The sequence below is a fragment of the Denticeps clupeoides genome, chromosome 13, assembly GCF_900700375.1.
Source record: "Denticeps clupeoides chromosome 13, fDenClu1.1, whole genome shotgun sequence".
Classification (NCBI taxonomy): domain Eukaryota; kingdom Metazoa; phylum Chordata; class Actinopteri; order Clupeiformes; family Denticipitidae; genus Denticeps; species Denticeps clupeoides.
In genome coordinates, this window is record NC_041719.1 from 3772825 (window position 1) to 3791637 (window position 18813).

Consider the following 18813-nt stretch of genomic DNA (forward strand, 5'->3'; position numbering starts at 1 on the left):
ATGGAGAAATTAAGCTTTTAAATGTTTCTTTTTTTGTCATGTTACTGAAATTAGCCGACGAACGCGCCATTTATGACCAAAACGCCTCCATTTTAGTTGTAGTTTTTGACAACTATTTCCGGGTCGGCGACTCGGCGCTTCCCGTGCGGCGTGTTTGTACTAAAGATGGCCGGTGATGGAGGCGCGCTTAAGGATATCAATGAGATTAAATCCCAGTTCCGGACGAGAGAGGGTTTTTATAAGCTGCTGACGCTTTCGGATTCTCAACAGCGGGGCGGTCTACCTCGGGTCCCCCCAGCAGGAGCCACGGTGGGCCCCGGGTCCGGGCCAGGTTCGATACCTTCCGCCGGTGTTGGACTGGTGCAGGGGCCCGGGGCTGCCTCCTCCAATGCCGCAGCCAACTCCTCTCCGGCCGGCTTCCTGCCCCCGGTCCGAGTGTCCATGGTGAAACTGCAGCCGGAAGACCCCGGCGAGGACTCCGAGCGCGTCTGTTTCAACATCGGCAGGGAACTTTATTTCTACACCTACACCAACATCAAAAAGGTCAGATGGTGTCCGGGGTCCAACTGAGACCCACCAGCCGTCCGCAGCTCACCTGTGTCGGGCTTACACCTCTGCTTAGCCTCGCTGGGCTTTCATGGCGTTTCCTCCGTTATTTTTATTTTCTCTTTAGTTGGCCGGGGAAATGGTTTCAGAGTGACCCGCAGCAGCCGCAAGGGGGACGCACTTAACCGCAGAGTAACAGTCGGATATGAGCGTGAACGTGTGTAAACGTCCCCGTGGCGCAGACCCACGGATGTCCACTCCGTGCAGGCCGTGCTCCGTCACAAAAACGCCAGCATGGCGTCTGCAGAATACCGCTGGCGTCCAGCATCCGTGTATGTCGGAGTTCGCGTCTTCATAGTAAAAAAAGGAAGAAACCAGCAACGTTAAAATACAATATGGGGCAGTGGTGGCCTAGCGGTTAAGGAAGCGATCCCGTAATCAGAAGGTTGTCTGTTCGAATCCCGAGGTGCCACTGAGCGGCTGCCCACTGCTCACCAATGGTGATGGTTAAAAGCAGAGGACACATTTCACTGTGTCACCGTGTTCTGTGCTGCATTGTGTCACAATGACAATCATTTCACTTTCATATGTCTTACTCTACTCTTACTACTACATAATACTGTATAGCGAACTGGCCCGCATTGGGATATAGCGTTATTTTCTCAAAGCAGTGTGTGACCTTGAAGGGAATTGTGCAGTTTTCACATTTATCTGACCTTTGGTTGAGTTACCGACTAAATGATGCACTCATTTTCATTTACATTTCCAGCATTTATCATTTACAGTCAGTAGTTAGAGGGACAGTCCCCCCCTGGAGATACTCAGGGTTAAGTGTCTTGCTCAGGGACACAATGGTAGTAAGTGGGATTTGAACCTGCGTCTTCTGGTTCATAGGCGAGTGTGTTACCCACCAGGCTACAACCTCCCCCTGCTTAGAACTGACAGACTGGTTAAGTTTAAATATGTGTACATGTAACGTGTCTTCTGTGTCTTCAGGCCGTGGACCTGAGTAAACCCATAGACAAGCGCATCTACAAGGGGACCCAGCCCACCTGCCATGACTTCAACCAGCACTCCGCCACGGCGGAGAGCGTGGCCCTCATCGTGGGCTTCTCCGCCGGCCAGGTGCAGTACCTGGACCCCATCAAGAAGGAGACGAGCAAGCTCTTCAACGAGGAGGTTGGGCCGCTTCCGTTGCACTTTTCCCAGCGAGCGCGCCGCGTACGGGAAGATGTACGTCTATGAAAAGAGCGCGTGCGGTTTGCGGATGCGAGCTTCTGAACACCATAATAAATTCCACTTTTTATGACATGGCAGTTCACAATGACGGGGTTTAGTGAGCGTCTCCGGTCATTAACTGATGTCAAATTTACTGCCGACTGGCTCCATTTGCAATCTTTTTCTTGCCGGCTGCCTGTGGCGTGGCGTAATAGAAAGTGGCGTGCCTGTTTGAAGCGCGTTATTTTATTTTCGTGTCGGGCAGTAGCCGTGGGTCATGATGATGGGAAGTAGGTCATGATGTTACAGCGCAGCCTCCCGGGCTCATGCAATCAATTCGAACGCAACTCTTCAACTGTTGAGTTGTGTAAGTTCCACGTACCATACATGAACTCTGCCGGTTCTAAGCAGAGACGAACCTCTTCCTCTATTATAGACGAAAAGTCGTGTGGCGCAAATGTCCTCAGTTGCCTTTTAAAACGTAGAGCATTTTAACTACAGACCCTTAAATACTGTAGTAGTTTTCCACCTCCAGGATGGGTCAGAGTTTTATATTTGATATGTTGTCACGTCTCGTGCACACACATTGCGAACATCGCATGTACTCAACTCGGTGAGCTGAAAATGCTTCATTTTTTGGGCCGCCGTATATAAATAAATTTCGATAAAATTGATCAAATCCAAATAATTCCTCCTTCTCTTGTGATTTGGCATAAAATGATAAATAGATTTTAACTAATTATTTTTGATGACCCATCAGCAAATTAAAATTAATTTTATAAAAGTTTGTTTAAATATGGGTGCAAATTTGGTTTTGGTAGATGTGAACAATGCGTTTCGATTTTATCTCGTCCCTCGACACCAGATTATACCAAAGTTGAATTTAGCGGGTTACTAAAAAAATGACGCCCCTGCGTTCTCTTCCCTGCCCCGCCCCCTTTTGCCCTCCAGAGGTTGATAGATAAGTCCAAGGTGACCTGTCTGAAGTGGCTCCCGAAGTCAGACAACCTGTTCCTGGCATCCCACGCCAGCGGCCACCTCTACCTCTACAACGTGGACCATCCGTGCGGCACCACGGCGCCACAGTATTCCCTCCTCCGGCAGGGCGAGGGCTTCGCCGTCTACGCCTGCAAGACCAAAGCCCCGCGCAATCCCCTCCTGCGCTGGGCGGTGGGCGAGGGGGGTCTGAACGAGTTCGCCTTCTCGCCGGACGGCACCCACGTGGCCTGCGTCGGGCAGGACGGCTGCCTGCGCGTGTTCCACTTTGACTCGATGGAACTGCACGGCGTAATGAAGAGCTACTTTGGCGGCCTGCTGTGCGTCTCCTGGAGTCCGGACGGGAAGTACCTGGCCACCGGAGGCGAGGACGACCTGGTCACCGTGTGGTCGTTCGCGGAGAGCCGCGTGGTGGCGCGTGGCCACGGGCACAAGTCGTGGGTGAACGTGGTGGCGTTTGACCCCTTCACCACCAGCCTGGAGGAGGAGGAACCCATGGAATTGAGCGGCAGCGAGGAAGACCTCCACCAAGGCGGACTGCACTTTGGCCGGGTGCGCACCAGCAGCACCCTCTCGCGCCTGTCGCGGCACAGCTCCAAGGGCGGCACGCCGTCGGTCACCTACCGCTTCGGCTCAGTCGGCCAGGACACCCAGTTCTGCCTGTGGGACTTGACCGACGATGTGCTGTACCCACGTCTGCCCCTCTCACGCGCCCTCACCAACACCTTCAGCTCCGGTGGGCAGACCTCTGTCGCGGGCGGAGGCGTTGAAGGCCATCACCACCCGTCCAACCCCCACCAAGGGCCCAGCTTGCCCCTCCAGCTGCCGCGTTCCCTTTCTCGCTCGAACTCCCTGCCCCACCCAGCGGTCGCCAACTCCTCCAAAAGCCAGGGTGGAGGCGGGGAGGTGGTAGGAGGTGGAGGGGGCACCGGAGGGGGCAGCAGCGCCCCCTTTAGCATCGGGAGATTTGCCACACTCTCGCTGCAGGACCGCAAGTCGGACAAGTCCGGGGGCGGCGTGGAGAAGGAGCACAAGCGCTACCACAGCCTGGGCAACATCAGCAAGACCAACGACAAGATCAACGTGGTGCCGCGAAGCAACCGCCTCGACGCTGCCAAGGTGCTGGGCACCACGCTGTGCCCGCGCATGAACGAGGTGCCCCTGCTGGAGCCGCTGGTCTGCAAGAAGATCGCCCACGAGCGGCTGACCGTGCTGGTGTTCATGGACGACTGCATCATTACTGCCTGCCAGGAGGGGCTCATCTGCACCTGGGCGCGGCCTGGCAAAGCGGTGAGAATGCAGGTTCTGTAGATCGTTGGCAGCGCCCCCTAGGGGAGAATCCAGCTTTTGCAGAGGAGGAGGGGGAAAATATGTGGAAAGAATGAACGCTGTTGGCGCAAATTCACATCGCACTGGCGTAAAAAAAAAAAAAAAGCGTTTTGCTTAATTTAATAATTAAAAGGAACCTGAAGTCTAGGACATGATAGAATCTTATTTAATAAATAGTTCCATAAATAAATTGTCCAATTGGGAATATCGTTTAAAAAAAAAAAATACTGAAAGTCAAACAGTGTGCTTTCCTGCATTATGAAATAACAATCAATGTTCAATTTTCCAGGATTCCAGGATGTTTTGATTTACATTTTCATTCTTTTTCTCTTTCCAGTCTCAGCACCCACCCCAGACGATGTCCACTCAGAACGGGAACTCTCCCAGTGGAACAGTCGTATAGCCTAGAGGGGAACTAGAGGGGGCACTCTGCCCAAGTGGTTCTAACCTCATCATCATTTATTTCTGTCCATGTGACCGATTGGCCAGAGAATGCACCGTGTTGCCACAGTATTGCACCCTTAACTATAACCGCGTTCATTGCAAGCTCATTTTCCTGTCGCGCCACCAGCCCTGTGTAACTTCACAGCTGAGACCGGATGGAGATAAACTGACGAAGGGACCATTTTTTTTTTTTTTTTTTTAAATTCTGATTTTAGACTGAATTTTTTTTTTCTTTTCTTTTCCCCATGTCTGGTTGTGTGTGCAACCACCACCTCTTCCTGCTTTGCGTTCCTGTAGTCATGTCGATCTGGTTTCTCTCACTCTTTCTAAAGGACTTCAGAGCAGAAAGAGGATTGATTCCAGTTTCCCCTGCAGAAACACTGCAAAATGCCATGTATTTAATGTATTTATTTTGTCATGAGACTGTAGTAATTTATATTGTATATATTCAGAATACTCTATTAATGCAGAGCACTATGTGTACTGAAATACTGATAAAAAAAATAATAATATATGAAAGGCATATATTGTACATAGTGACACATTAAAATTGAATGTTTGCAGTTTAGGGAAGATGTGGTGTTCTTATGTGCTAGAATTAAAAACACACACTGTTCTGTATGATTTTGTCTATGAACAAGGGTTCTCTGTGGGTTACTGTCATTAACAATGATCCTTCCTTCAGTGTTAAAAATTGGCTGCTATGCTCTTATGGAGGGAATATCTGCTCTTTAGTGAACGCGTCTCTGAACTGAACTAGATTGGCACTACACTGTTGTAGAGAAAGCATTAAAATAGTGTAGCATCCTGTAGGCTCCTTTCTCACCTGCAATGCCTCTTGCAAGACTTTGCACATTGGACAGTCCGATTCAAGCCCCTGATGGGGATCTGGAGGAAGAAGTTTGAGAATTATTATTTTTTTATGTTTTATTTATGTTTTTTTTTTTTTTTTTTTCTTCTCTCTAAGCCAAGTCAAGCTGTTGAACTGAGCGAAAGTGTCTAATGACAGATCGTGGCAGTGGAGTCAGTATTAAAGCTGGATGTAATTTAGTTTCTCTCTTATCGCTCCGTGTTTTTGAGTGATTTGTGTGCTGATGCTCATCACTCTCCACCTTGTACTACTTACTGTTCTGGGTGCAGAATAATGCCTGTTGGGTGGTGTTTTCGGTTCCTTGTGTGTTCACAGGTGGCTTTTTGGTGTTCGTGGAGTCGCGAGTCGGGACACTCAGAACTGACCCAATAAAGGCTCGTCCGGTACATAAAACCCAGTTTCATTCTGATTGAGTCACTACGTATGTTCTTCCACAAGTTTTCTTTGCTGGACAAGAAGAAAGTTCTGTTATGAAGCAGGAGATGTTCTGTTTTTCCATCTTGTATTTTTTATTTAATTTTATTTTTTAGCAGTTTGCATAGCATGCATTTACATAATAGCAAATGAGTACCACAAGATCACATTTGTATTTGGTAAACTGTTATTAAAATTTTTAAATGACACGCTTTTCTGGGGGTCCTTGAGGTTTTTCCTTCAGGATAGTCTCTTGGCTTGTCAAATGAACATATTGTTCATAAGTTTCAAAACAATTTGGGTTGTTGCTGAGGCAGTGTGTGGATATTTTAAATGATATTCAAGTGTAATGTTAAATCTAATGAAAGCATTTGCGTTCACTCATATGACCCAATACACAGTTATTTTGCAAGTTCTTGCATAATGTTGATGTGCAACCGAAGGGATAAAACCAGAACTTCAGTAAACCACACTCATCTGGTCGTCAGGTAAGACGGTCGTAATTCTAATACATTTTGCTCCCATTATTGACAAGAGCGAAGAGTAGTTTATTTAGCATTTTTTTGTTATTGCTGTATCATAATTTTCTTCATTTGTTAGAGCAGGTAAGGAGCCTGAATTTATATATTTAAAAAAAATACCATTCTATACCATTCAAGATTCTATGGAACATTCCAATATTGTTTAAAAGGTCACAGGAAAAGGACAGGAAGGATGCAGATAAAGCAGGTAAGCATGAAGTTTCGTCTGCACAATGTCATAAAGGGCATAAAACATTCCTGTCTGCTCCTCCTGAACACGGCCAGGTAAATGGACATCACCGAGGGAAAAATGAGGAGGATGGAGACAACAGATCCCAGCCGCATGAAGAAGAAAACCAGAGCGTCACGAGTATGTGCTTGGGTTTAAAAATGCTGCCTGTGTGTTGCACACGTGGATGCAGAAGTGTTAAGTATTTGTGTGTGTTTGTGACAGGGCTTTTGGGTGTGTCCCTTATGATGAGTCCTGTCCTGCTGGTGCTGTATGAAGGCTGTCGTCCTCCCTCAGAGCCGTGGCGCCTGCTGGGCCGAGCAGAAGCTCCTCTCTGGGACTGGAACTCTCTGCTGATCGTTGTGATCTACACCGCCCTGCAGGCCGCGCTCTACCACCTGCCTTTAGGCTATGTTGGTTTCTTCTCTTATAGACATAATCTGAATACTGAATGATTATGATTTAATCATCATTAAATGATTGCAAAATGTGTAAATATAAATAGAATTGATTGGCGGCCCTGTAAATGACAACATATGTTATGAAATTTTGACAAGTTCTTCTAAATGTACATTTCTCCATACAGGTCGCCGAAGGAAAATTGGGAAAAGATGGAAAACGCTTAACGTACAATTGCAATGGTAAATGATTGACTCTGATGCATGCAATACACCAAAATGTTAAATACATGAAAATTGCATTTAAGATCACTTCTGTAACATGAAGATAACCTGTGCGTTTGTACACGTATCTGTGAGATTATTCATTTTATTGCTTTATTTCTTCATCTCCTGCACAGGTATACATGCGTTTCTGTTGAGCGCCGCACTCCTGGTGGGGATGTGGTATTGCGGTGTGTTTAAAGCCCATTCTGTCACGGATAGGGCCAATTCTGTGGTGTCCGCGTGCTCTCTTGTTGCCTTCGTATTAGCTGCACTTTTGTACGTGTCCTCTCAAGAAGTGTTCCTGCGACAAAAGGACAACGGCAGCAAATTTGGTAAATCCTCAGCTGAATGCACATTCAGCAGCCACTGCTGGTCAGAACAGTTCGTTGGTGGTAATTATACTTTCGATATTTTATACAGGTAACCTAGTGAGGAAGTTCACACTAGGTAAGATGACTGACCCTCGAGCATGCAACATTGACCTGAAACAATTTTTCATGGTCAGGATTGGATTCATAGGATGGGTGCGTGGCCAAGTTATGCTCAGATGGTTGTTTATAGTAATTACTGTGTTTTGGCCATTAAATTTTATCCCCCCTTTCTTTGAACAGGCCATGGTCGACATATGCTATTTATTGGAAAACACTGAAGAGGATGTGTTGCCATCGCTGCCTCTGCTTCTGGTTTCTGTTTTTCAGCTCATCTACATTCTGGATTTCCTGGTTGATGAGGTTGATTTGTAGGCTATTTAACGTTCCACCCGTTAGAACCGCGTATAACCATGAACATTATTGGCTCGAATGTGCAGGCCGCTCTGTTTTCTCTAGACTCTGTGTTGCCATGTTGTGCTGTTTTAAATGTGATATTTTGGGCAAAATGCTTGTCAAAAAAAAATCCTGTTAACGTTGCCAGTTTGAGGATGTTTGAAAAGCGTCAGCCCCTTGTACTGGAAATTTCTACCACACCTTTGCCACCCTCAGAAAAAAAAAAAGTCTAGATCCACCACTGGACTTCATTACTTTATTTGGCCAACCAAAATCCCAATCCATTTTAATTTGACCTTGAACCTATATTGCGGGATCACACGTGCAATTCATGTCGTTATGTAACTCTGTTTAGTTGTGTAAATGTTACATGTAGCACCAGGTTCCAGAGAAACGGTTAATTTCAATATGTACCGTCAAACATGCATGTAGCTGAAATGACAATACAGCTCAACTTTATAACACTGAAGTTGAGTGTTAAAAGGAATAATTGTTTAATCAGATTTCTATTCAAAATAAGTCGATTTTACAAGCATGCTGCTGGTTCGCCTCAGAAGTGTGAAACTTGAGGTTTGTTGCAGGAGACAGTGCTACCCACTAAGGAGTTCACCGATGAAGGAATTGGGTTCCTGATGATTCAGGGCGAGTACGTCTGGATCCCATTTTACTCGAGTACACCTGCGTTCTTCCTGCTTCAGAGACCCGCTCAGATCAGCATCTACGCAGCCACCCTTCTGACACTCTTATTTGGTATGGCTGAATTGCAATCGTATATTTAAATCTGTGGTGGCCTAGCAGTTAAGGAAGCAGCCTCGTAATCAGAAGGTTGCCGGTTCGAATCCCGATCCGTCAAGGTGCCACTGAGCAAAGCACCGTTAGATACAGAGGACACATTCCACTGTGTGCACCGTGTGCTGTGCATCACAATGACAATTACTTCACTTTTTTTATTTTGCAGTTGTTAAAAACAGTTTTGATCAGAAAATGGCGTTTTGTGATTAAATGTGCTCACGGTAGAGAGAAAACGTTGTGCTTTTTTTTTTTTTGCCAGGTGTTGGTTTTATATTTTACCACCATTCCAATGAGCAAAAGGACGGCTTCAGAAAAAATCCAAATGACCCTGCATTTGCAAGTAAGTAACTTATTCTAGTTGTCGCACAAGTCGCTTCACACCAGCCCTATTTCCACTCTGAGCTGACTTAAACATATGATACGTAGAACTGGAAACCATCCAAAGCCCTTCTGGACAGAAGCTGCTGGTATCCAGCTGGTTTGGATGGGTTCGCCACCCAAACTACCTTGGTGATATAATGATGAATCTGGCCTGGTCTCTGCCTTGCGGTGAGTTTCTCATGAATATGTGTCTTTGTTTCCGTACCTGCGTTTTATTGCAGGTTGAACCAGCAGCCTTTCAGTTTAAACAGATCTTGTCCCCATGCAGGCTTTACCAGCATCGTCCCGTACCTCCCATGCCTCGTGTGCATCAACCTGCTAAGAAGACGTGCTACTGAAATCGAGGAGTCGTGCCAGAGAAAGCACGGTAAAGCCTGGGAGGAATACTGCCACCGTGTGCCTTATAAGATGCTGCCCCACGTTTACTGAGCATCTCTCACCAGCGACTCTCACCGCTTTACAATGGAGTTGACACTATTCAATGTTGTGCTTGTTGCTGTAGGAATAAAACTGAATAAAACTGGAATAATGTGGCGAGCTGATTAAAGAATAAGAGTTTCCTTCACAATGCCTGTCAGCAGAGGGCAGTCGAAACGTACAAAAAAAAGAAAGTGCTTTTCCAAGGAAGACCTGGCCACTCATGCGTCTGCTGTAAAATAATATAACCGCTAATTTACTTTAAATGGTGACTCGCTTTAAAAATAAAATAAATAAATAATTCCCCTCTTGAACACAATTAATCCAGAGATGACCTGAAAGTGTGGAATCTTTTATGTTATTATGAGAGTCACGGCTCTTAACCGTGAGCCTTTTAATAAACGTTACACAAATTATTCTTATGAGGAAACAGATTTTACAGCATTGAAAAATTCTAATGCCGCCTCTGCAGGTAAGTACACAGAATACATGCATTTTCCCATATCCAATATAATATAATGCAAAAACGCATTATGATAAGGACTAGACATGGCATAAATTAAAAATGGGGTGCCTAATGAAGGTAAGCCTACTAACTTTTGCTTAAAATGTAATTACATTCCCAAAACTTTTTTTTAAAGAATATATATATAGACAATATAGTACAAAATTTTGAAATGAGTTCTGACAGCAGGTTGCGTGGTCTGTAATTCAGACCAACTGAGAACAACTGTTCACACGTCACTTATTATAATTAAGGATTATTATTAAGTGCCGCAATCAACCAAACGCGACTAAATTACGCCACAACAGAGCACACTCGGTCTCTCGGTCGCAACTTCACAGCAGTCGGACAGAACACGCACTCCGGAAAGCGCCCTTCGGGCCGTACGAAGCGTTATAAGCAGGCTAAGCGTGGGGAGGCCGCTCGAATTGAGCGCGCCGCGCTGCATGACGGGAGGCCCGCCATTTTCCCTCGGAACGGCTCCTCTTCCATTGTGCGAGGCGAGTAAATAGAGACGCGATCGGAGCCGTTTCACGTCCGCCCGCTTTCCCCGCGCCTCTGTCCACAGGTAAGGACTCTGTTGCGCGTAGACGCGGCCGCGTCGGCGCGATCGACGCGCTTCCGTTGAGGCGGGCGACGACGTTTGCGCCGAAGTGGAAAGTTTCCCGGCCGTGAGGCGCGTAGAGGAAATAAAAGCGGCCGCGCCGCCGAGGGAGGCGAGAAAGCCGCCCGTCTGCGGGAGAGCGGCTGCGGGCCCCGGTCGGCGAGGCTAACTCCACTCGCCGCGGTCACGCCCGGCCCGAACCGGGCAGCCTAGCGGCATCCTCGGAGCCTTTCCTTTCGACACGCGCGCCTCCGTGCGCGTTTCACGCGCGGAAACGTCGTGGATTTTCGACTCGACGCCAACCGCACACGACCGTTTTAGCCCGTTCCGTTCACTCGCCTCTGCAGCGACCATTTTGTTTGTCGGGAGGCGGGGCTGGCGGCGTACGAGCGATCCGATTGGTGCGGAAGAAAGCAGTCCCCGCCTCACGTCCGAACCGATTGGCCATCACAGAGTCAGCGATTTACCATGTATTTGTGTACAAGCGATATCTGCGTACTCTGCTGCCGAGGGCAAGGTTGTGTCACAATGACGAATCGGGGGCCTGAAAGATGGCAAATAAAAAGTACCTACTTTTTACAGTTATCTTCCCTCCATTTTGAAATTTGTATTTTTCGGGTACGTGATCTGTAGGGGGTTTACAAATGAAAACGACGTTCTGTCTGTGCTTTGTCCTCAGGTGATCCTGAGTTGCCATGGCCCGTACCAAGCAGACTGCCCGTAAGTCCACTGGAGGTAAAGCTCCACGTAAGCAGCTGGCTACTAAAGCTGCCCGTAAGAGCGCACCCTCCACTGGTGGGGTGAAGAAGCCTCATCGCTACAGGTCAGAATAGGAATTTATAAAAAAAAAAACTTGTTTTAAGTAGAAGATGTTGTAAATGTGGTTTGTTGTTCAAGGCCTGGTACTGTTGCCCTGCGTGAGATCCGTCGGTACCAGAAGTCCACTGAGCTGCTGATCCGCAAGCTGCCGTTCCAGCGTCTGGTGAGGGAGATCGCCCAGGACTTCAAGACCGACTTGCGTTTCCAGAGCGCAGCCATTGGCGCCCTGCAGGTCCGTAGATAGTTTACACTGTTGTTTTTTTTTTTTTTTTTTTTTTTTTTTTTTCCCCCCCAATGTACCCCTTTTTGCATTAGATTCATGTTGGTTTGCTGTTTCTTTGGTCGTGTTTTCAGGAGGCCAGTGAGGCGTACCTGGTTGGTCTGTTCGAAGACACCAACCTGTGCGCCATCCATGCCAAGCGTGTCACCATCATGCCCAAAGACATCCAGCTGGCTCGCCGTATCCGTGGGGAGCGTGCTTAATCGTTCTCCCTCTTCTCTTCTACTTTCATTCAAGCTGTCCCATACCCCCCCCCCCTCCCTGATTTTTTGGTAGAATTTAGAGAAACGGTGACAAGAATAAAGTGTGTAGTCATGTCTCTCTGTCTCATAATGCACTTGCCAGGAGTCGTTTTTTTTTTTTTTTTTTTTTTTTTTTTTTTTCCTCTTGATTTTTTAAATTTTAAATTTAAGCCTACTTGTGTATTTACTGGCTTATCGTGTGTCAGGTGCACACACACACACACGGTCATATACAGATTTGTGTTGTGTGTTTCAGCTGTTTCAGTGGGTATTTCAGCACAGATATGTATTGACAACAATTAGAATGGCCGCTTATTAACACACACCTCAAATATGAATATGACCAGTAGTTATCAGGAATGATTTTTGTACTTAAACTGGGAAATTATAGGATAATTGGGATTGGTGGCAGTATTTAGAGTCAAGGATATTTAGCAGCCACGTATCATTAGACGTCAACGTAGCCAGTAAGCATGAGGCTGTAGTTTGGTGGTGGGAAGTTGAAAAGAACACCACATTCTCCTCAGGGTTTTGAGGCAAACTGCCAAATGAGCCCTCTGTTGGGAGACTGTGGGTGGGTGGGTCTGCTTACTGATCAATGGGGGTGAGATTTTTTTTTATCAAGTGTTTTTATATTATTATTGTCTTTCCTTTGTATTGCATACATAAAACTCATTCATTTATGGTGTGGTTTTCTTTTTGTCTTTAAGCAAAGGTAATGTACCTGCAAACCAGTCTTTTGTGAATGGGGAATTCTATAATTACGTAAAGTGGTGGAAAATATGGGATTCCTCATTCTTTTATGTAGCACAGGTATATTCATGTTTTAAATCTTATGGTTTCATTTACTCAAATTGCATTTTTATATTTTTGTCACAGGTTGGTTTGATACTTTTTCATGGTTTAATTATTTTTTTTGGAACAATAAAATCTGATTTTTTTGTAATATTTCAGTACCTCATGCAAATGAGGTAATAAATTGATGTTACACAACATGTTTGGAAATTTCTGTGTTCATGAGTAAAACTAAACGTTAAAAGTCTGATAGTAAATCAATAGTTATGTCTATTATGCATTTAATGAATGTTTTTTTTGTACATTTACAGCTATTTTTAAACACTGTTAGGTAGATAACACCATACAAACATTTAAGTCATTTGTTTGTATGAGACAAAGTATCACAATAAATAAATAATGTAGACCATTGAAATGCTGAATGCCTATCAAAACTTCCATTTGTAATTCATATCTTTCCATGAAAGCTATTACAAAGCAAAAAAATATACATATTTTTGAAATACACCATCCTAGATTTGAATGAGATATTAAATACGTTATTCTTTACATAGTTGAATGAGCTGACAACATCACACAAAAATTATTGATAGAAATCAAATTTATCAACCCATGGAGGTCTGGATTTGAAAACACACTCAAAATTAAAGTGGACAAACACACTACAGGCTGATCCAACTTTGATATAATGTCCTTAAACCAAGTAAAAATGATGGTCAGTAGTCTGTTGCCTCCACATGCCTGTATGGCCTGCCTACAATGCCTGGACATGCTCCTGATGAGGTGGCCTATGGTCTCCTTGTGGGATCTCTTCCCAGAGTTGGACTAAAGCATCCGCCAACTCCTGAACGGTCTATGGTGCAACGTGGCGTTGGTGGAAGGAGCGAGACATGATGTTCCAGATGTGCTCAATTGGATTGAGATCTGGGGAACGGGCGGGCCAGTCCATAGCACCAATGCCTTCATAAGTGAAAAAAAAAGTGAAAAAGTGAAAGTGAAGTGATTGTCACATATGATACACAGCAGCACAGCACACGGTGCACACAGTGAAATTTGTCCTCTGCATTTAACCCATCACCCTGAGTGAGCAGTGGGCAGCCATGACAGGCGCCCGGGCAGCAGTGTGTGGGGACGGTGCTTTGCTCAGCGACACCTCAGTGGCACCTTGGCGGATTGGGATTCGAACCGGTAACCTTCTGATTATGGGGCCGGTGCTTTGCTCAGCAACACCTCAGTGGCACCTTGGCGGATCGGGATTCGAACCGGTAACCTTCTGATTAAGGGGCCTCTTCCTCAACCGCTAGGCCACCTCTGCCCCAATCTTGCAGGAACTCCAGCCACATGTGGTCTTGCATTAGGAGGAACCCAGGGCCAACCGCACCAGCATATGGTCTCAATACGGGTCTGAGGATCTCATCTTGGTACCTAATGGCTGACAGGTTACCTGCGCCCCCCCAAAGAAATGCCACCCCACACCATTACTGACCCAGTGCCAAACCGGTCATGCTGGAGGACGTTGCAGGTGGCAGAATGTTCTCCACAGTTTCTCCAGACTCTTGACACATCTGTCACATGTGCTCAGTGTGAACCTGCTTTCATCTGTGAAGAGCACATGGTGCCAGTGGCCAATTTGCCAATCTTGGTGTTAGCAAATGCCAAATGTATTGCACTATGTTGGGCTGTAAGCACAACCCCCCACCTGTGGATGTGAGGCCCTCATACTACCCTTATGGAGTCTGTTTCTGACCGTTTGAGCAGACACGTTCACATTTGTGGCCTGCTGGAGGTCATTTTGCAGGGCTCTGGCAGAGCTCCTCCTGTTCTTCCTTGCACAAAGCCAAAGGTAGCGGGCTGCTGCTGGGTTATTGCCCTCCTCCACGTCTCCTGGTAGTGCCTCCATGCTCTGGACACCACGCTGACAGACACAGCAAACGTTCTTGCCACAGCTCGCACTGATGTACCATCCTGGATGAGCTGCACTACCTGAGCCACTCGTGTGGTTTGTAGACTCCGTCTCCTGCTACCGCTAGACATAAGCCAGAAAGTATAGGAACTGAGAGGTGGTCTGTGGTCACCTGCAGAACCACGCCTTTATGGGGAATTATCTTGCTAATTGCCCATAATTTCCACCTAAGTTATGAATCATGTTCACAGCATAGGTTTCCTTGGCTATCAATAAAAAAAAAATATTGAAAAAAAAAAAACAAAAAAAAAACACGAACTACACATATAATTATAGTACCTTTATGAGTATTAGCAGATATTTCTGTCTAGTTATTTCCAAAGTACGCTTTTTCATGTGTCTTTTTTTTTATTATAACACTTCGCAGCTCAACAAAGAACGTTAGAATACTTGTAGTAAAAACAAATATTGATCACGTTCTTATGTTTATGACAATCTAATCGGAAAAAATGGGGTTCGCCGAGGAGACTGTTGCATTGTGGGAAATGAATGATTGACGGGTCAGCCATGTTCCCGCTGGACTGCTCGCTATTGTCGGCACTGGGCGATAAATAGAGAAGACTAGATAAGAGGAAATTCGCGGAGCTCTTCTCGAAAGCCAGCGTCTCCGAAGGTAACGTACACGTCTTCTGCTGGCCGGGGACACGGCGCACGCTTCGCTCACAAAGCGCGTTACTCGCGGATTCGTGGGCGCGAGATTCGTGCGTTTTTCCGGCGAGGACAGAAATGGCCAAGGCTCCGGCACGAAACGACGGAGAACAGGCGGCGTTTTCGAGCAGAAAAAAAAATCGCTTCGAACCGATGCACCGCGTCCGCGCCGTCAAAATTCACTCAGCTCCAGGCCATTCTTGCTCCGAGAGCCATTTTCGGATTCCTTAGGGTGTGCGCTTTCGTGTCCGCGGCGTTTTTCCGCGGAGCGCGCAGTTTTTGCTGGTGTATTTTTGAAGATAAAAATGTTTGTCCCCGCCTGCACTGCAGCACTTTATGTGCCTAGCGCTTATCAAAGAGCCGCCATCATGGCGACGGCAGAGGGGGCGGGACCTAAACTCACGGAGCGAGCTGGTAGGCCCCGCCCACCGCTACTCTGATTGGCTGGGGAGCCGTTTCTCTACTTTCCTTTAGAATAAAAAAAAAGTCTAGGGATGAGGGAACTTTTTTCTTTTCCTTGTTTTACAACATTATAAAGATGATTTGTGAATCAACTGTCCTGCAAAAATGAGTCATTTTGTTGGCTGTAGCGTGTAACAAGTTTCTCCCCCTTTTCAGGTGATCCTGAGTTGCCATGGCCCGTACCAAGCAGACTGCCCGTAAGTCCACTGGAGGTAAAGCTCCACGTAAGCAGCTGGCTACTAAAGCTGCCCGTAAGAGCGCACCCTCCACTGGTGGGGTGAAGAAGCCTCATCGCTACAGGTCAGAATAGGAGTGGGAATTTATTTAAAAAAAAAAAGGTTTTAAAACTATGTTTTAAGTAGAAGATGTTGTAAATGTGGTTGGTTGTTCAAGGCCTGGTACTGTTGCCCTGCGTGAGATCCGTCGGTACCAGAAGTCCACTGAGCTGCTGATCCGCAAGCTGCCGTTCCAGCGTCTGGTGAGGGAGATCGCCCAGGACTTCAAGACAGACCTGCGTTTCCAGAGCGCAGCCATTGGCGCCCTGCAGGTCCGTAGATAGTTTACATTGTTGTTGTTTTTTTTCCAGTGTACCCCTTTTTGCATTAGATTCATGTTGGTTTGGTGTTTCTTTGGTCGTGTTTTCAGGAGGCCAGTGAGGCGTACCTGGTTGGTCTGTTCGAAGACACCAACCTGTGCGCCATCCATGCCAAGCGTGTCACCATCATGCCCAAAGACATCCAGCTGGCTCGCCGTATCCGCGGGGAGCGTGCTTAGGCGGCACCACTCCATATTCTTCTTCTTTCTCTTTCTGTCTTCCCCTCTCCCCCCACTTTGTTAATTTTTAGAGAAACTGTGATTATGACAAGAATAAAGTGTGTAGTCATGTCTCTCTCACTCTTTTAGTGCTCTTGACAGCAGAGTTGTAGGGTTTTTTCTTTCTTTTTGTGCATGTAGCAATGTGTTGCTGATTAGACCCTAACATCGACACACACACACACACACACACGCAAGTAGTGACACTGAAGGACTGAGGTTAAAGGGTCAGGGCTTGTTCTTCTGTAAACGAGGTGACCTCAGCAGGGTGCTAACAAAACTCCCCTGGCTCTTACCTCTGAAGTGGGGATTTAAAGACTGGAAGAATTATAAATATTCCTGCCTGTGTGTCTGTGTGTGCGGGGGGGTGTTAGAGGCCAGTCAGCACACAGTAAATTGTGTAAAAGTCAGAGCACCTTGTGCGAGAAATTGTTTATTACTGCAATATTGACAATTACTGTTACAATGAGTATTACATTGATGTCTGTTCATGTTGAAATGCATACATTTACATGCACATATGCTCTTTTCATACACTATTGAAATATTTTTAAAGGAAAGAGTTGGAGAAAATATAAAAAAAAACATTTGATTTTTTTTATTACAGATTTTTGAAGAAAAAATGGAAAAGTATAAACAGCGATTCTTTTTTTGTAAATTTGGCTTATGGCTGTCCCATGAGGACACACCCATTGCTTCATTACCTGTTCAAATTTTTGTATCCTCTCTTTCTCAAGTTTAATTCGATGGTGAAATAATTAATAGCCAAAGCATTTAAAGGCTTGTGAAAAGACTATGTGCGAGCTCCAGCTGTCATGTCCTGTCAGTCACTCCTCACCACTGTTTAGTCATAGGAATTTATCAAAATGCTTGTGTTTAGAATGTAGGAGTCTTCTAATCTGGGCCTTGTATCAAAGTCCAGTCCAGTTTTCCTGTTCCCTCAGGAAATAAGTAAAACAACAGTGGATGTACAGGACCAGATTGAAGACCTCTGCTTTGAATATGTCATTTTCAACCCTGTTTAAGAAAGTTGTCATGCATTTTTAGAGGTTTTTGTCCACCGAAGTACCCAAATCTTGTTAACTGAGGGACAGAACAAAACAACATCACAGTATAGACTATAAAACTAGGGTTGAAAAACATTTATTCAGTGTTGAAACTATTAATAGTGCTTAATATGTGTTCAAGTTTGTGTTATGGATTGTTTAAAATTCACGTTTTTGGTTCTCAGAGCTACAATTTCTCTCTCTCTTTCCCAATTCCCACTTCTTTGTTTTTCTCTCAGGTTGATGTGTGTTGTGACAACGTTTTACCTTAATGACTGTTCATTTAAATAAAATGATCTTTATTTCAAAAGTACTCATATATTATGGAAATAAATGGTTGTCGCACATAGTGGTTGTGTTTTTATTTTTTTTGCAGCTGTTTATGAACTTGCAAGAGGACAAGGCATGCAAAATTAATCTAAGAGAATCCACAGTGCAGTTTACCACGACATACAGCATTTTTTCTTGGTCGCTAGAGGGCAGTATTTCTGCTGTTTTTAGTTTCTACTGTATTCTACTTAGCCGTCGCTAGAGGTCAGTAATACACCGTTTCCATTTTATCAGTTTATTCCCATTGTGACGGCTAGAGGTCGCTGTCGCACTCTGCGAAATTCTGCCGACGCCGGTGACCCGTTCCCCCTTTTACACGTTTACAAATGTCTAATTATCGTAAAAACCTTGTCAAACAATCACAAGACGCGTCTGCTTGTACTACCTGTACCGCACGCTGTTTAATCACCTTTATTGAGCTAACTGAGGAATTGTTGAATTAAGAACAAAGCTAGGACCTATAAAACACATTTAGTACATATAATCTTGAAAAAACGGCATTATTAAGAACGCATCCTATGTCAGCTATTGAAAAGTTTGTTGCAAATAAACGTTTAAAATGTTTTAAATATTATTTTTTAACACAAATAACGTAGAGCAGAAAGACCTGCTTTAAACTAGATTTACCCTCTTTCCCCAGGTGTCCCAGCAGGGAAATAGCCATGCAGAAACTAGCCAAGGTGACTGTCAAAACTGCCCATTGTTTTATGTTGCATGCA

The 18813-nt window shown here is 45.4% G+C and overlaps 4 protein-coding genes and 1 long non-coding RNA gene across 7 annotated transcripts; 4 read left to right on the forward strand and 1 right to left on the reverse strand.

Annotated features, from left to right (window-relative positions):
- The first annotated feature begins 149 nt into the window (after positions 1 to 149).
- On the forward strand, positions 150 to 6027 carry LOC114801627 (WD repeat-containing protein 20). Its single transcript, XM_028999754.1, has 4 exons — positions 150 to 543; positions 1543 to 1725; positions 2716 to 4050; positions 4427 to 6027. Exons 1-4 carry the CDS (start codon positions 166 to 168, stop codon positions 4490 to 4492), a joined length of 1962 nt encoding a protein of 653 aa, XP_028855587.1. The 5' UTR covers positions 150 to 165; the 3' UTR covers positions 4493 to 6027.
- LOC114801631 (histone H3.3) lies at positions 1886 to 13032 on the forward strand. 2 transcript variants are annotated; one of them, XM_028999760.1, is made up of 5 exons: positions 1886 to 1895; positions 8820 to 8822; positions 11376 to 11519; positions 11594 to 11747; positions 11870 to 13032. In XM_028999760.1, exons 3-5 carry the CDS (start codon positions 11392 to 11394, stop codon positions 11996 to 11998), a joined length of 411 nt encoding a protein of 136 aa, XP_028855593.1. In that variant the 5' UTR covers positions 1886 to 1895; positions 8820 to 8822; positions 11376 to 11391; the 3' UTR covers positions 11999 to 13032. The 2 variants fall into 2 exon arrangements, with proteins under 2 accessions (XP_028855593.1, XP_028855592.1); XM_028999759.1 differs by lacking the exons at positions 1886 to 1895; positions 8820 to 8822 and adding an exon at positions 10551 to 10660.
- On the forward strand, positions 6277 to 9712 carry LOC114801628 (delta(14)-sterol reductase). Its single transcript, XM_028999755.1, has 13 exons — positions 6277 to 6306; positions 6419 to 6423; positions 6510 to 6547; positions 6625 to 6709; positions 6794 to 6981; positions 7155 to 7209; positions 7368 to 7565; positions 7654 to 7757; positions 7845 to 7964; positions 8579 to 8747; positions 9049 to 9129; positions 9216 to 9338; positions 9439 to 9712. The coding sequence occupies exons 3-13, from the start codon at positions 6533 to 6535 to the stop codon at positions 9597 to 9599; spliced, it is 1299 nt and encodes a 432-aa protein (XP_028855588.1). The 5' UTR covers positions 6277 to 6306; positions 6419 to 6423; positions 6510 to 6532; the 3' UTR covers positions 9600 to 9712.
- h3f3b.1 (H3 histone, family 3B.1) lies at positions 10529 to 18077 on the forward strand. 2 transcript variants are annotated; one of them, XM_028999758.1, is made up of 4 exons: positions 10529 to 10660; positions 16062 to 16205; positions 16299 to 16452; positions 16551 to 18077. In XM_028999758.1, exons 2-4 carry the CDS (start codon positions 16078 to 16080, stop codon positions 16677 to 16679), a joined length of 411 nt encoding a protein of 136 aa, XP_028855591.1. In that variant the 5' UTR covers positions 10529 to 10660; positions 16062 to 16077; the 3' UTR covers positions 16680 to 18077. The 2 variants fall into 2 exon arrangements, with proteins under 2 accessions (XP_028855591.1, XP_028855590.1); XM_028999757.1 differs by lacking the exon at positions 10529 to 10660 and adding an exon at positions 15259 to 15408.
- On the reverse strand, positions 13097 to 15816 carry LOC114801633 (uncharacterized). The gene is made up of 2 exons (XR_003751608.1): positions 14319 to 15816; positions 13097 to 13792 (listed from the first exon to the last, which is right to left on the reverse strand). It is a non-coding gene; the product is annotated as an uncharacterized LOC114801633 (long non-coding RNA).
- Positions 18078 to 18813: the final 736 nt, after the last annotated feature.

What these genes read in the sequence shown, in the direction of transcription:
- LOC114801627 (XM_028999754.1), top strand. Translation starts at nt 166, where the DNA reads ATGGCCGGTGATGGAGGCGCGCTTAAGGATATCAATGAGATTAAATCC. An exon ending in CCTACACCAACATCAAAAAG is followed by an intron (nt 544 to 1,542) that starts GTCAGATGGTGT and finishes CTGTGTCTTCAG; the next exon opens with GCCGTGGACCTGAGTAAACC. An exon ending in GCAAGCTCTTCAACGAGGAG is followed by an intron (nt 1,726 to 2,715) that starts GTTGGGCCGCTT and finishes TTTGCCCTCCAG; the next exon opens with AGGTTGATAGATAAGTCCAA.
- LOC114801628 (XM_028999755.1), top strand. An exon ending in ACCACCTGCCTTTAGGCTAT is followed by an intron (nt 6,982 to 7,154) that starts GTTGGTTTCTTC and finishes TTCTCCATACAG; the next exon opens with GTCGCCGAAGGAAAATTGGG. An exon ending in GGATTGGATTCATAGGATGG is followed by an intron (nt 7,758 to 7,844) that starts GTGCGTGGCCAA and finishes TTCTTTGAACAG; the next exon opens with GCCATGGTCGACATATGCTA.
- LOC114801631 (XM_028999760.1), top strand. Translation starts at nt 11,392, where the DNA reads ATGGCCCGTACCAAGCAGACTGCCCGTAAGTCCACTGGAGGTAAAGCT. An exon ending in AAGAAGCCTCATCGCTACAG is followed by an intron (nt 11,520 to 11,593) that starts GTCAGAATAGGA and finishes TTGTTGTTCAAG; the next exon opens with GCCTGGTACTGTTGCCCTGC. An exon ending in CAGCCATTGGCGCCCTGCAG is followed by an intron (nt 11,748 to 11,869) that starts GTCCGTAGATAG and finishes TCGTGTTTTCAG; the next exon opens with GAGGCCAGTGAGGCGTACCT.
- h3f3b.1 (XM_028999758.1), top strand. Translation starts at nt 16,078, where the DNA reads ATGGCCCGTACCAAGCAGACTGCCCGTAAGTCCACTGGAGGTAAAGCT. An exon ending in AAGAAGCCTCATCGCTACAG is followed by an intron (nt 16,206 to 16,298) that starts GTCAGAATAGGA and finishes TGGTTGTTCAAG; the next exon opens with GCCTGGTACTGTTGCCCTGC. An exon ending in CAGCCATTGGCGCCCTGCAG is followed by an intron (nt 16,453 to 16,550) that starts GTCCGTAGATAG and finishes TCGTGTTTTCAG; the next exon opens with GAGGCCAGTGAGGCGTACCT.